At 46.4% G+C, this 16,638-nt stretch overlaps 1 protein-coding gene across 1 annotated transcript in view; it reads left to right on the top strand.

Moving 5' to 3' along the window:
• The window catches only part of RIPK1 (receptor interacting serine/threonine kinase 1), an 840,028-nt gene that overhangs the window by 711,930 nt on the left and 111,460 nt on the right, over positions 1–16,638 (top strand). The window contains exon 9 of the mRNA XM_069613515.1: positions 10,245–10,868. Within this exon, the coding sequence (XP_069469616.1) occupies positions 10,245–10,868 (624 nt within the window). The remainder of the gene's footprint in view (positions 1–10,244; positions 10,869–16,638) is intronic.

The following is a 16,638-nucleotide window of genomic DNA, read 5'->3' as shown; positions in this document are numbered from 1 at the left end:
ACAAAGCCTACTTGATCGCCATGTATCAGCGTTGGCAACCATACCTCAAATCTTTTTCCCAGGATCTTTGCTAGGATCTCAACATCATTATTAAGGACGGATATGGGTCTATATGAGGAGCAATTAGCAGGGTTTTTCCACTGCTTGTGCATGGCCCCTATTCTTGCTAGCATCATCGTGGCGGGCAGAGCTTCCCCCTCCAAACATTCATTAAAGATTCTCACTAGAAATAATGTATAGAACTTAATAGGGAACCCACCTTCCCTTGGGGCAGTCCCCGACTTCATACCCTTTATAGCTTGCTGTACTTCCTCTTCTGAGATAGGTTGGTCGAGATTCTCTGCCATAGCGTGCGAAAGGCCAGGGAGGGGAAGCCTCTCTACAAAAGTATCAATCTGTTCCTTTTCCCCCTTACATTCCGAGGTATATAACTTCTCATAATATTTAGAAAATTCCCTCCCAATGCCCTCTTAATAATACACAGTGACCCCCTCCTCGGTTCTAATCCCCCCAATCGTTCTCCATTTTCTTTCCTCCCTTAATCTCCACACCAGAATCTTGTGTGCCTTGTCCCCTTTTTTGTGATAATTCTTTTTTCTCAATATTCAGAACCAGTATAGTATTTAATTGGGTTCTGTACAGTCGGAGTTTACTCGCCTCCGTGGGAGACATATAATTGCCTTGTTAACCCCGGCCGCAACTTGCCTATCTTCTCATAGAGGTTGTATTCCTGCTCCCTTCTCGCTCTATTTTTCTCTGACCCTATCTTTATCAGGACCCCCCGAATTGTTGCCTTGAAACCTTCCCAGAGATTCTGGATGCCCACCTCCCCAGTGTCATTGAAAAACAAATATTGCTTTATTGCTGTGAGTAGTTCTCATCACTTCCCTATCTCTCAGCAGGAAGATGTTACACCTCCAACTCCTCCGGGTGCCCTGTGCCCATCCCCATAACAACCTTTACAATATCATGGTTGGACCAAGGGATTGGGGCGACACGGGAATCCAAGACCTGCACTTTCATATTGGCATCCACTCATATTAAGTCTGTCCACGACTAGGAATTATGCACTGCTGAAAAATAAGTAAATGACATATCTCCTTCTGGGGGGGATAGTGAGTCTACCAAGCACATGTCATCATTAGCTCTTCTGAAATGGTTTGAGTCTCCATCACTCAACCGGGCTGCGCAGTCCTTCCCCATTCTCTTACGGTCTTTCACTGGGTCAAGCACCATGTTGAAATCTCCCCAACCACTAGTCAGCCCTCCACAAACAAAAAATATCCCTTACACTCTCCCAAAAGTCACATTGACCCAAATTTGGAGCATGCACAGATTCCAGCGCTATCCGGGAGCCATTCATTTCCCCCTTAATAAACACCTAACGTCCTTTCTGGTCTTTTAAAACCCTTCTTCCACCAGAAATCCTATATGGGTTCAAAACAGGATAGCTACACCCCTTGCTTCCCCTGCGGCAGCGGGCGTGAACTTTTCTCCGACCTCTCTGGATTTTAGACGGGGTTCCTTGCCCTTCTGCCAGTATGTCTACTGTAAACAAAGCCAATCTAATTTTGTCCTCCTGAATTCCCGGAGAACCATCAACCTCTTACATGGTGAATTGAGGCCTCTCACATTGAGGGAGCAGATTGCCATTTCACCTATATATGTTATGTATCTGTTTCCAGAACATCACAGACCTCCACACACCCCTGAGACCTCCCCACCACCCCCTTGGAAAGCCAAGCTCACTCGGGCCCTTAAAGCACCCAGGAACCATTGAAAACTCTCCCATTGGAACTTACAAAACATTCTAACCTTTAACTTTCCCCACCCACGCCCCAAACCCCGGCATACAATCCCGCTCAGATTCATCTCCTAAGTCAGAATAAAATCACCAATGGTCCTCCCAGATGTAGGACCTGCTCCGTATAGCCCCATTCGTTGAGCCCCCGTGCCCCTCCATGATTCACCTTTTTCTTTCTCGCCCCCCATGACTCACCTCCCTCCTCCCATCAGTTCCCCTCATTCAGCAGAAAAAGTAAGGGACAACTTCCCGCCTCTCCAATCACCAACTCTGTCACTCGATCAACCATCCTTGTTTAATTCTCTTGGGACGGTATTCATCGGCTCCTTTTTCCACCTGTATTTTCACATAGCCTCAGACCCACTTTACCACAAAACCTTCAATTAGTCTTCCCCCGACGGCTCGGGCCAATTTATCTACTTTCCAAACTTTCTTTACTTTATCAAAATCGAAGACTTTCGATTGTGCGCAGGAATTTGCTCGACCCGTTGCAGGACCACTTCGATTCACAATTCTTCATAAACATATAACTCTTTCAACTTTCACTTCTGCCACTTCTGAGCTGGATACCTTACAGAGACCTTCAGTTGAGCACCCACGCGGTGCTGGACCACTCTGTCAAAGGTATTGTATCTTGGTTTCAAAGTTGAATCACTCATCAGCTGTTCAACTTTACTAGCGTCTTTTATCTCATGCGTTTTAACAATGTTCGATCACCGCTCGCCATACAATGTTGCCGCTTGCAACCTTGGCTTCAACACAGAGCGGTCTTGTATCGGTCTCCCCAACTCACTGGCTGTGTTGATTTCACTGACAATGCTTTGTTCTTTGAGCCAAGGACGGTACCATGGCGGCTTGTAATTCTCCCCACCTTGATTATTGACATGGGAGGGCCCTGGTTATCTGCGACACACAATGCAGGTTTCTTCAGCCTGGTATCCTAGTCTTGCGCTTTCTATTTGCGAGGTTCCTGGAAAATAACAGTTTCTTGTCGAAATGGTCAAGGGAACTTCCCTCCTTGCGATCCCCTTCAGTTTGGCTGTTTTTTGTCTCTCATTCAGCTGCCATCTCGAAACTTCTGTTTCCTTGTGTGCTTTGGCTCTCTGAGTGTGTTCTCGTGCTCCGCCTTTTATCCATGTGGGGAAGCTCAATGGAAGTCAGTTGTGTGTGATGGTCAGTGATTGCCTGACCTTGCCCGACCATTGTATTGGAAAACATCAGGTATATGGCTCAGGTGTTAGTCTGTTTTCTCTCATAGCGGGCTGTCTGTGAGAAAGTGTTTGTGTTGTAAAGGAGCTTGGGAGGAGACGGAGGGGTTCCTAAATATCCTACCTGGTAGGATGGGGTAAAGGTGTTATTGGGAAGGGGATACTGCGTCTTACCATCTAGCGTCCCAATCCCCAAAGACCCCTCACTCAGGTGATTTTCCTGCACTGGTCCACCCCAGGAACTAGATCCAAAAGTGATGGCCATGTCCTGGCCGCCTGGGTGACAGATCCCCTGGGACTAGTGGGTGAGACACCTTCTGGTTTCTCAAAGAAATAATGTTGTGCATTGGATGTGGCTCTTCATTAGAGCTCCTGCACACGGCGCTGTCATAAGGCTGCAAGTTAGTTCGTATTGAACTCATCACGGCCACAACCACGTCCAAAGAGACACTGAAGATGCTGGAAACCCAATGATCCTGCTCCGACTCTCCTGCTGGCCCGCTGTGCAGTGGGTTGAGTGGCCATAGTTACGGCACGGCTCGGGCGCGGAAAGTGGGGACGACCTGCCTGGGCCGACTCTTGCATGCTACATCCTGGTGAGGTTCGAAACCCCGGGTCGGACAGGCCCTGACACTCATAAAATCCCCCCTGAGAGGTGTGCGGGGAGCATGGCACTGCATTGACCCTCCGCCTGATTTGCTATCCCTCAGGGCGGGGTTGCTAGTGCCTCCGGTAAGCGTCCATGTTGGAGGACGTGAGGGAGGGAGAGAGAGGTGGTGACCCTGGCCCGCCAGAGGTGGCCCATAGAAGATTTGGACAGCCAAGTGCACCGGGTGCCTGACCCGCTCTACCCTTGACCACGCTGGGTGGTTCCCCCTGTGGCAGGCCCGGATCTCGGGTTCGAGGACCCATGTGGGAGAGGTGCCTGGCGGGAGTTCCCGAACAACGACAGGACTCTAAATCTGTGTCTCGTCAGAGGCGCCTCCATTAAAGGTGAAGAGGCCACTGGCGGCTCTCCTTCTAAGGCTACTAGATCTTATCTCGCTGCCTGGTCCTTTGGACGCCCCTAACAATCAAACGGGTACCTACAGGGCTTACGCTTGCTTGACAGGGCGCTGTGGGTATAACAACCCTCTCATCCCATGCTCCGCAGCCATCTGCCTGCTTGGCACCTACTTCACCCCCTGTCCTTTGCCTGGTGGGCCCGACTGTGTACACCCCTCTGCCACTTTGGGCCACTGCTGGAGGACAGACTCTCTTGTAGCGTGAGGACTGACGTCACAGCGTGTATTCCCTACACGCAACGCCCTGCGACCATTGCCAATCATCCGCTTGCCTGTTATCCGCCACGGGGCACGGCCACACTAATACACTACCTGCAGGCAAACCACAGGCCAAGCCCCCTGGTTGCCACTAGAACGAGTCTGCCACACAAGTACCTGACTGTGCACCTGGGTGACTATCCCTCTACCTACTGGAATACGCTAGCAGACAAGGAACTAAGCATTGCTCACTGTGCAGCAGAAGCACTGGGAACCCCCGGGGCACTCTCCATCACTGCAGACCACCCCGACTGCTCTCGCAAGATGACCAAAGGGAGCTCCAAAAATCAATGCTCCATGAGCCTGTACACCAGATCCACCCCCTAAGCCTCGAGCAATTAATGGGGCTTCCTCCATCATGAATACGGACCCTCCTTACCTGAACCCTCAGAAACTCAACGCATGATGGCATGTATGCAAAAGGGATTCGTTACAGTAGATAGTAAATTGGACAACATGACTAGAACCATAGACTCTATAAAATCTTGCATCGACAAAACAGATCATCGCCGGTTTGAAACCGAGGTTAGAGTAGGCTCTGTGGAAGACGAAGTATCCACTATGAGAGGGGAACTCACGATGCTTACTAGACTGGTGCTCCAGGTTGAAAGTAAGAATGACGACCTGGAGTTGGGATCCCGACGCAACAACATCCGGATCGTCGGAGTCCCCGAGAGCAATTCAGAATACTCCCTGGAGCAGTGGATAGAAACCACCCTACTACCAATACTGGGTAACGCAGCACTATCTCCGCAATTCAGATTGAACGCGCTCAAAGATCTCTGCCACCCAAGCCGAGACATGGAGCCCCTCCACACCCGATAATTGCCTGCACACTCAATTACCGAGACCGGGATGCTATCCTTCATGCGGCTCGCGAGCAGGGCGATTTGATGTTGGGTTCGAACTGAATTCATATCTATTCTGATTTCTCTGTGGCGGTTCAACAGGAGAGGAAATCTTTCCTATTGGTGAAGAAACGGCTGCGAGAAAACCATATGAAATACGCAATGCTGTTCCCTGCCAAGCTGAGAATCGATTGGAACAACAAAACTTTCTTTTTCACAATGCCACGCGAAGCCATGAAGTTCCTGGACAAAACTCTACTTGCATCCGGAGACACTGACTACTCGGAGGACTCGGAGACACTGATAAAACCACAGCACTGACTCTTCATGGCTGTTTTGGCGTATGCTAACAGAACTTTATCACGCATGCAGCAAAGGCCATGACCAGGCTGTGGTCGAAATGATGGGGGCTCTCCCCCATTTCGACTTTATGTGCGGTGACTATGCCACCCCTCTGAGTTACAACTACGATTGAAGTATACAAAGTTTGATCCTTATTTATATTGTCCTTGTTTTAAGCTCAATGGCAGCCTGGGTGAGCCAGTGCTACAGTGACCCCAAGCAATGTTGCGTTTCTGGTTGGGAAGGTTCTCTATGGGAAAACATTGCTCCATTAGAGGAGGTGTAGGAGGGGGGGTTGAAGTTAAAATTGGTTAAAAAGCACTTGGGGCACACTATGTTTGCAACTAGGAGGGGAGTGGGCACAGAGAGACGTGATGAAACGCTAAAACAGCATTATGGCTTGGGAAAGGGGAACACTACAATATATACATTCAAATGGGAGACAATATCTACATTCAAATGGGAGACATAACATGCCTTAGCTGGAATGTGTGTGGATTGGGGAACCCAATTAAGCACCAGAAAATACAACTCTATTGTGAGAGACACAAAGCCAACATAGTATTCCTGCAGAAAACCCATGCCCTCTCCGGAACATGTGAGGGGTTTGCCAGAAATTGGGGTGGGAACTGATGCTACACCTCTTACTCCTCACAGTCTAAGGGGGGGGGGTCATGATTTTGGTTCATAGATCTCTCCCTTTCCAATGTAAACACATGGAAATAGACACATTGTGTAGGTATGTGCTGGTGCATGGCCTACTTTCAGGGAGGGAAGTTCTATTTATGAATATGGCCCAAACATAGATGACCCACAATTTTACACCAAGGTGAAGGAGGAACCTGCCCGCTATCCCCTGATCCCCATTTTCTGTGAGGGAGACTTCAACACTATCCTGGACCTTAACCTCAACAGTTCCTCACACACAAAGGGCTCTTGCAAGATCCGCCCAAGTTATCAAGGAGGGTATGCAATACCTGGAACTTGTGGACATCTGGAGAACTCTAAATACCGACATCTGTTAATATTCCTTCTGCTCTTCAGTCCACGACTCTTCCTCCCGCATTGACATGTGGCTCCTATCAGACACGTGACTTAGTTGAGTCTCAAATACACACTTGTTTCCCCGCACCTACTCCAACCATTCCTCTGTCAGTATTACCCTATCATTAGCAACCCTTTTGAAGTCCTGTAACAATTGGCTGTTTAAAGAATCGGCACTCCAGGATACTGTTTTTGCATCCATTATAGAAGACCACATCCAACTGTTTTTTGAGAAAAATGTTGGATCAGTGACCCCAACCGGGGTGGTCTGGGAGGCCTTTAAGGTCTACATCAGAGGGATTGCAATGGTCTCGTAGTTTAGTGTCCTAAAAATGGTCCGGCGCAGCATAGAACAATGCGAGAATGACCTGAGAGCACTGGGACATGGCCTCAAGGCCGACCCCCCCTCCACCACGGCTACCCTGGCTCAAATAAAGGAAGCCATAGATACTTTTAGAACGCATGCAGAGAGTTGGGTGAATTTTTTTGAAGCCACTCTGCTGGCTAGCAAATACAGGGAGGGGGATAGGCCGGGTAAGCTGCTAGTCTCTATGGCACGCAGCGAAAACGGTGGGAAGTGCATCCCTCTCATTACTGATACCTCCGGGGACATAGACATACACCCGTCGCCATCAACAGAGTTTTCACCCAGTTTTATACCGACCTCTACTCCAACAGAGACGCATGCACGACCGGGAATATCAATGCATTCCTTCAAGCTCTTTCACTCAGCCAGCTCTCATGGGAGACAAGAGAACGATGTTGGAGAATAATCAACCCATCGATAGTCCCCAGGTACTGATGGGCTTCTCGGCCGGACTATATAAGCGGTATAAAGGGACACTCGCCCCTGAACTATTGCAGGTGTGGCAAGAGTCTCTAACATCGCAGATACTCCCCGTTGGCATGCAGGAACAGGTGATCATAGTGCTGCTGAAACCGGACAAACCAGTCGATCGATTCGGCTCCTACCACCCTCTCACTAATCAACACTGACGTTAAGGTGTTTGCAAAGATTTTAGCTACTCGACTGATGCCAGCGATGCCATATATTGTCCATCCGGATCAATCAGGAATTATTCCAGGGAGGTCCAAAGCACTGAACCTAAGGCGGCTATTTAATATACTGGCACGCAAGAATCCGCAAGTCCAGGCAGCAGCTGCCACACTCAATATTCAAAAGCTTTTGACTCTGTGTCTTGGCAGTTCATGTACACTGTGTTGCTAAAATGTGGGGTTGGACCAAAATTTCTCGAGGCGGTGCACCTTCTGTATACTGCACCGGTGGCTAGGGTTAGAACAAACAGAATAACCTGCTCACAATATGAGATAGGGAGGGGCACCCGCCAAGGTTGCCCCTTTTCCCCTCTCATATTTGCTATTGTTATATAACCATTGGCAGACGCGACGCGACTCGTCTCAGACACAGTCACAGGGGGATAAGAATATAGCAGGAGACCCACAAATAATTTTCCTTTACGCGGATGACGCACTGCTGTACATCCGTAACCCTGATGTACACCTGGGACCCATTATGCAAGATATCCTACTATTCGGGGAGGTTTCAGGACACTGGGTTAACTGTGCAAAATCGGAACTCTTGGCCCTCACAGACGTAACTACTCCTCCGCCAGATTTACTAGGCTTTAAATGGGCCCCTGAGTTCATACGTTACATAGGGGTGACGGTGGCATGCAACTACCCTGCGTTACATGATCACAATTTCACCAGTTACATGACTCAACTGCGAGGCAAGCTCACAACATGGTCAAATCTGCGATTACGATTGCAGGCAAAATAGCGCTACTAAAAATGAACGTACTACCTAAGCTCTTACACCTGTTTCTCAATATACCCCTATGGCCTGGGCGAATTTTTTTCAAGAGCTGAATAACGACATTTTCAAATTTATTTGGCACTGCAGTGCAGTACGGCTCAAATGGGACACGCTAAACCAACCACACGAGAGGGGGGGACTTGCCGCACCAAACGGCGATACAGTATGGCCGCACAGGCGCAATGGTGTAAAGCGACTGCTTGGTTTGGGGACGGCACCTCCCCCCCATGTACAGTCGGGAGAGACATTTGGCGGGACTCGGGGACCTCCGATCATTTGTTTTCCCAACAGGGTTCGCAGATAATTGCAGATTTCACCCTGCTAGTGTTAGCACTGGCATTGCGTAAAATATGGGCACAGGTGGGCGTCCCGAACACTTATCATGAAAACCTTCCCCTCTGGAACTGCGTTCCTTCACTGCCGCATTCAGACACAGGTTCCCAGAAAATATACAACACGGATACCATACATTGGGTTTGTTATACACAGCGGGTAACTTCATTCAAGCTGCCGAGATACCAGGCTTGAGACGTGGGAGAACCTGGGAGTGGCTGCACTATGCTGGCCTGCGGAAATCATGCAAGAAGCTCTGGCGCACCTTTCCAGTGGAGCCCGACAGCGACTCACTCCTTGGGTTCCTCCAATCTGCACATGACACCCATAGCCAAGTGTCGCCCCTACATCAACTGATCCAGGCCCGCTCTGACACCTCCCTCTGTAAGACACGGGACAAGTGGGCATTGGACCTCCAGTTTGAGATTAGTGACGGCCTCTGCAGTGACATGTGCTCTCAGACACCTAGGGTGTCGTATTACTCACCGTTCCGAATGAGATCTGAGGAGGTTAGCTCAGGGGGCAACGTGCGTGCCTTGGAAGCAAGATAACACGGAGAACTACAGGTTCGATCTCCGAGTCCGCGCTTAGAAACCTCTGGGTATTAAGCACGTTATAAGTAACCTAGCATCATCCAATTAAAAGTGATGCAACGGTACCACCACACTCCGAGCCGGCTCCATTTATTATCTAATCAGGGAACCAGTGCATGCCTGCACTGCAGATCCCCAAATGCTAAATTACTCCACATGATCTAGGACTGCCCCATGTAAACCCCCTTTTGGAAAGATGTATGTGCAATGTTATCTGAGATGATATGTGAACCTGTCGAACCCACTAACCTACTGTGCCTATTCCATATCCTTGACCCACCCAAACCTGCTACAAGTATATTTGTGAAGTTGTGTTTATTGTTGGCAAAACGTTGTATTCTCCTATGGTGGACAAACGCACAGACCCCCAATAAGAGTCAATGTTTTAGTGATGTGGTGGGGGCAAACAACAGGGAGGAACAATGGATACGTATGCAACCGCTCAATTCCCGACCCAGGTACATATGGGCCCCACTAAGACTATACCTATTACGAACTATGTCAAGACCTGGTGACTCCCATGAATCACCATCGCCTATAACCCTGATGCCCCCCCATGCTGCCCCCTCTGCTTTTGCTATTATTTTGATGTAATGCGACAAGTGATTCCAAGTGTGCTAATAAAGAAAGGTTTTTTTTTTTTTTTTTTTTAAAGAAATACTGTGAGCAATTTCATATAAACTGATCATGGACAATGTATGCACCTTTTAAAAAAATGTGAACTGCATATCCAATTCTACATTACATCCAACTGCTATTGTTTGAGCTCCACCTGTGTTTTATGTTTTTGGTTGTTCCTAGAATCAGTGATAAACCATGATTTCTTACTACATGTTGTAAAAATTTGATGTCCCCATAATTTGATATAATTGCCAACCCCATTTAATTGCTTTTTTGTAAACCCTTCTTTTAGATCCCCCCCATTCATTGCACAGCTCCCAGTGCCTTCTGACAGACAATCCAGTGGATGAATCTCAGTTTGCCGCATGGACTAGCAATGAACCTGTGGAGAGTGAAGATACCTCCGCACTGGAAAGAAAGTTACAGGATGAACTTAGTTATCATCAGAGAGGCAGCCGCCTGGACCTACTGGATAGCCAGCCACAGTATTTCGGTTCAGCCTTTACAGAAGAGCGGAGCAGAAGGGTTTTCCAAGAGCCATTACAAAGCAACCCTGTGTCTCAGAAAATGCCACAGCCATATCAAAGAAGTCATGTGAACAATTATCAAAATCCAAATCCTACTCCATTTTTTTATACAGCCCACTTTGCAGAAGGTCCTTTCATCCAGCCTCTGTTTAATAAACTCACTATGCCAGTTTCATGGTACGCTCCAAATGAAGCTCATAGACTCAATAATGGACCTGGTGGCCACTTGTTGGCAAACCCCCAAATGCATAGTCTTCCTTCCTTCACAACACAGCCATTTTGTGAATCTAATAACCAAAGAGCTCCAGTGCCAGAGTCTGGGTTCCCAGAGCAGTTTTCATCAAAACCTGATTATTTATTTTCGACCAGTACAACTGTGCCAGAAATGGGTGAGTACCTTTCAGAGCAATTATTTCTTGTAATGTGTAGCACAGTATTTAATGGAGATTAACCTTTTTCCTCATTACAAATGCATGACCACATGTCCCAGAATGTGAAGTAAAACTAGGTGAGCTGTTCATCCCTGCATGGAACAGCTCTAGGTTTCTCTATTTCACATTTAGGAAATATAACAATACTAATGTTGAGGATTTTTGATTTATTTACGGCTGGCGCTTCAAATTGCTTGTCTCATTCTCTATGGGGCGTTGACTCTACACATTAAAAGGAGCCGCATCTTCAAGGATAGTAGGTTTGGGAGTTAGGCAGATTTGCTAGCGAGAGCATTGAAGAGGTGGGTACCTTATTATTTCAGTGAGAAGACAGATGTGCATGAGAAGTGAGCGTAGGATAACTGCTGTTTGTTTCCTGAACGAATTGTATAATTGGAAGTAACCAGTGGAGGTCTGTGACTAGCAGCTACTTTTTTGATCATGTGGTGGTCACAAAAGGGCATATTCCAGAAGAAATAATTCAAGCATCCAAAGAATCTAAAGCCATTTGTCCTAGGGAGTTATTTAATTCTTAATCTGATAGTACCAATGCTTCTTAGTAATGGATAATTTATCTTGCGGTAATAAGCGAGGGGCCCACTTGGTAATGGAAGTTATTCCAAACTTCAAGGCCACCGAATATAGTTCAGAAGAAACCATATAACGCGTTTTGCTGACTTGCTACACAGAAATATTTGGATGAGTGGTACCAGCAGGAGTATGTAGCAGCTTGTGCTTTCAATATGTGTGTGTTCGTTTACCACAGGTTGTCTCATTTCATGAATTGGTTAAAAAGCCTATTTTTTGATGAACTTATTTTTAATGTATTCATTTATTTTTTAATGTTGAACTGCCAATACCTTCTCACTGCCCCTTTACTTCCCTTCTTTTGACATTAGGCACTTGAGAGCCACGGACAATTTCACATGATTTGTTTTTTTGTTACTTTTTTAATATAAAACAATCAAATATATTACAAACCATGTGTTCAGAACCCCAAGTTTGGAAGGACTTCCATAATTCCACATTTTGTCTCACAGCACATGGGGCATGGGAATAGTCTGGTGTCTGTTAAATTAAACCGTCAGCCTACCTTTAACATTCATCCACCTTGGAGCCCATGGACAGCAGGAAAGATGCTGCACATCATTGCTCCCTAGAAATGAAAAAGAGGCAAAGAAAGGTACCTTATTTGTGTGTGGTAAACAGGAAGATTTGTGCTGCAGTGTCATAGAGGTGACCAATATATCTAAGGGGAAATATAGGAGCCTGCAAACCTTTGCAGTGAACCAAACTATGCACAGACATTGAAATATTTAAAATACATACGCAGCATCATCTACCGAATTGTTTTAATCAACCATGAATTTATAAGAGAGCTCAGCATTGCATGAAAATTGCTTGTCTAAACCACTCGTCCCCTCCACGCCACTCTAGAGAGAGACTACTGCATGCTTAGGATTCGCTGTAGAATAAAAGGCCTGCAGGCTTCAAGAGCATTGAGGGCATTGAACTAAAAGCTAACTTAAGCAAGTGGCTGAGAACTCATTGGCCTAAGCTAAACATGAGGTCTCGGGAAGTGCAGTTTCTTTTTGTTAGTCTCTCGTTTGTAACTAAAAAGTAAAAGGTGGGATTTGGAGGTCCGCCAACCAGGGTCGGGGACCCACCACCATTTGAGGAAGCCTGCGATAGGCCGGTTGGGGAAAAGGAGACATTCCCCCACCAATTGTTGAACTGTGTTACAAGCCTAAAGTAGGCTGGGGAAGGTAGACGGTCCCCCAATATTTGAGTTTGAACTTTGCAGTTGAAAAGGTGTTATTGTATTTTCAAAAGAGCTAACAGAACTTTCTAAAAGAAGAAACTTTCTTTTTTTGTCCAGGGAACGGGAGCCATTCCTCCGGACTAGGAAGACATCCTTCTTTTCATCAAGAGCTGGGATTCTGACATAGGACTGTGAACTCTTGGTTTGACATCCTGACTGTGACATTGGTCATTTTGGTTGAGGCAGGGAAACCCCTCTTAGAGTTTTAGGGCAAGATATGGTTTTCTTTTAATTTCATCATTGGAATGAAAGTGTATGCAAAGTGCAATGACCGCTCAGTGTCATAGTCTTACTTATGCACCCTTATAGTGTGCTATGCCAAATCTGAAGATGGCCTCCAGGGGTGGAGGTAGGGGAGCCCTTTCTATTTGATGTGGGCAGTATGACCCAAAATGACTGCATTTATGGGACTGAAGTTTTCAGTTTAAAATTACACTCCTCTATGTTACCAAGGATTCCCAAGCTAACAACAGGGAATATTCAAAGCATGTGAATCTATGAAAGATATGAATGCTGGAGAACAGGAGTTACAGGCAAGTAACTAGTTCCTTATCCTGCATATTGTGATTTTCCAGGTCCTCAATGTTACCCAGTGCCATTTCTGTGTACCTCCATGTAGTCCTTCAGACAAGCATTGCAGGTGCCTAATTCCCTTTCAGATTCTGTTGAGGATTCGTCGACTAAACTCTGGTGTTCCTCAATGGCTTGATTAATGGATTTGGTGGTGCTTTACATTTCTTCTGTAATCCTTCTCTGCAAGTCCTCTCTCAGCGTTTCTAAACATGCCATTAAATCAAATCTTTCTTGGAGGGAGACTGGTGTTTACTTAATGTTTAAGTCTTCCCTTTATCTCGTTTCTCTACCTTGGATCTGCTTTTGGAGAACAAAGTCTTGGTAAAGTTTCCCTTTTCAAGGCTGCTGATTCCCCTCTCCCTATTGGGCCTTAGACATTTAGCAGGTTTTAGCCCTTGCAAGAAGAAGATGCTTGAAGTGTGTAGAGCAGCAACATATACCCTCTCCTTCCTTCAGTATGATTTTAAATAGTTCAGGAACTTGCAAAGAGTCTGCTTAAAGGGGATCATGGACGTATGATCACGATGGCTGTTTCACTGTTTTAAAACGAAAATGTGAGGGCATCCCCCTTCCGATCGCAGGACAGACAGGACGATTCTCCCCACTAGCTTCAAAATAAATCAATAGTTAATGTTCCCTTAACCCGCTTGGACCCAGAAATGTTGTGAAAAATGCATGGAGCCCCAGATCCGACACAGGCACTAGGGGGTAATTGTAGTGGTTGAAATGCTATTGCAGAACGAACGAGGCGCTCGTCTCAGCGGGCCAAAACCGACACTGCAGCAAAGTTTCTTTCGTTAGGAGTGCTTTCGCGCCAGGGCCATCCACCAACAGGATTTTTACATGGGCACATCTCTGCTCTGTTCGCCCAATGTTAGGCACAGTCTTGTCTGCTCCTCATAGAGTTCCCAAATGCACCCCCCTACCCCCTCAAGACATCATCATTTTAACAAAGGGGGCAATTATTTCTCTTTGATCGATTCAATCCTTTATATTGCTCAGTTAAGTTAATAATATTGCAGTTTGAATGCACGCAAGTGTTTATTAACACTTTCATTTATATCTGTTTTCTGCAGGCACTCCAATATTACCTTTATTCTCCTACTGTTAGTGTCCAATTTATTACTGTTTCGCTTGAATCTCAACCTAATGCAAATATGAAAAAGATAAAAACAGTATAGGTCATCCATTACAAATACAATGTGTGCTGCTGTTTTTTTTAATATTTTTAGAACTATAATCTCTAGATTATATTGTACCAATTGGAACCAGGTAGTAAAAAGAAGAATTGGCATTATAACACATATTGGCAATTTAGAAACGTTGGTTGTACGTAGACACATAATAAAGACACATAAGACCAAAATTCAGCTCACAACTAACAGATAATACCATAATCTTTCGAAAGTGAACCAATCTAACCCATGCCACCCTAAAGTATTGTTTCTCCATTTGATGCGCTCCATATGTTTAATTCAGACTAAAAATTCCCTTAATCTTTTATTACTATCTACCACTACTGACAAAGGTCAAAACATCCTGAGGGCAAATAATGACTAACCATGCCTTGAAGAAAGCCTCTGGCATAAAATAATCTACTCTTTACGTAATGCAGACTACTGTTTTTAGAGCACTAGCATTAGGTCGAGCAAAATCTTTTTAAAGGAGCAATTCTACCACATGTAGTGGCCACAATACGCACAACAAAAAATACATAGATGATCCTTTTGACTGTGCATTTGTGTCAAGTAAGTTAACTAAGAAATGGAGAGGTAAAAATGCTAATACAATAAAAGTGCTAGAAAAGGACAATTTAATCTAGATTTCCTTAACTGCTTCAGTGTGCTTTGTTCATTGCAAAGTCACTTCCCCATAAAATTCTGCACACAAACTTGAATATATTAAGCTTGCATAAAGTTATGGAATTCAGAGAGGATAAACTATTAATAGTTGTGACGAATCCTTAGATGTCGTCACTTCTCCCTGAGGGAGAGCCCCTTTCCATGAGGCCAGGGAGGTGAGGCGCTTCCTGATAGTCATCCTGGGGGTGGTACACAGCAGGAGGATCTCATGGGGAGAGACTCCCCCTCTAGGGACAAGGATGAACATCTAGGGAGAACACGGTATAGCAACCCTCACCCAACACCTTACACCTCCCTACTATTATTAATAGTATATCCAGGTATCGATGCAGTACCTGGAAACCTGACAAAACTAAAAGTCCTGAGACGAGGAGGCTGAAGAGAGGCATAACCATTACCACAAGCCACTAACCACAAGGACTGATGTTACGCTAGGAGGGGGAAAGCACTATAATAAGGAAACTGAAGAAGGACTGCATCTTCTACAGCGGAAGCGAGGAGTCTTCGGCTACCCAGGAAGTTAAAACCCGGTTAAGGGAGCAAGAAGGTGAGACATTGCTGATATTGGAAGCAGCAGAGAAGCCAGCAAGAGACATATCCCTACTGGGACCGCTGAAGGAGTTACAGTCCCCCACCTGTTATGAGGTGGACCACAGGGTCCAAACAGGTACCGTTCCGAAATGGGGAGCGAGACGTTGTCGAAAAAGAGCATGGGCTTGAGGAGCTGCTGGAGAAAGCAGCCAGTCGTATCAGAATGGAACAGGATAGGCTGGTAAGAAGAACCACAAACCCTGGAAGAGCCGGTGAGATGTCGCGTTTGGGAAACAGGTAATCGGAAACTGGGAAACGCGGCAGACCCGGAGGGGTGATGTGGAGAGTCAAGCAGAGCTCAGAGATAGAATCCCTCGTCCCAGTGGGAATGAAAATACCACTGGCCACCAGAAAGGGTCTGGGACCCACACGCAAACCTAGAGAGATAAAGAGGGAGTCTCCCTCGTGCTGGGGGTCAAGCCAGAGCCTCTGACCACCAGGGAAGGGTTGAGAACCGAAACCTAACGCAAGTCATCTTCTTCGTGGCAGTACCTGGAAGGGTAGCAACCCAGGTCTGCTAAATCCACGTAATAGAGATACGGGTATGGGACCTGCACCCACAAGGAAAGACTAGTGTATGCTATCTTCCCCGCAGCAGTACCTGTCAGGGGAGTGAACCAGGTCTACCAGAACAAACCAGTAGAGAGCTGAACTGTAGAACTACGTATACAAAGGGGCCATAGTAAGGGAGATATTTCCCCTTGTGTTGTGAATTGTGAAAGAAAGCCTGAGAAAGGCCGGGCAGGGGGCATTTCCCCAGGGGTTGTGAACTGTGAAATAAAGCCTCAGGAATGCCAGGGGAGGGTAGACATTCCCCCTGGTGTTATGAACTGTGAGATGAAGCCTAAGGAAGCCAGGAGAAGGGACTCATTCTCCTGGT

This window comes from Ambystoma mexicanum, chromosome 5p (genome assembly GCF_040938575.1).
Source record: "Ambystoma mexicanum isolate Mex_15411 chromosome 5p, UKY_AmexF1_1, whole genome shotgun sequence".
NCBI classification, from domain to species: Eukaryota; Metazoa; Chordata; class Amphibia; order Caudata; family Ambystomatidae; genus Ambystoma; species Ambystoma mexicanum.
This window is presented reverse-complemented; position numbering and strand designations above follow the sequence as displayed.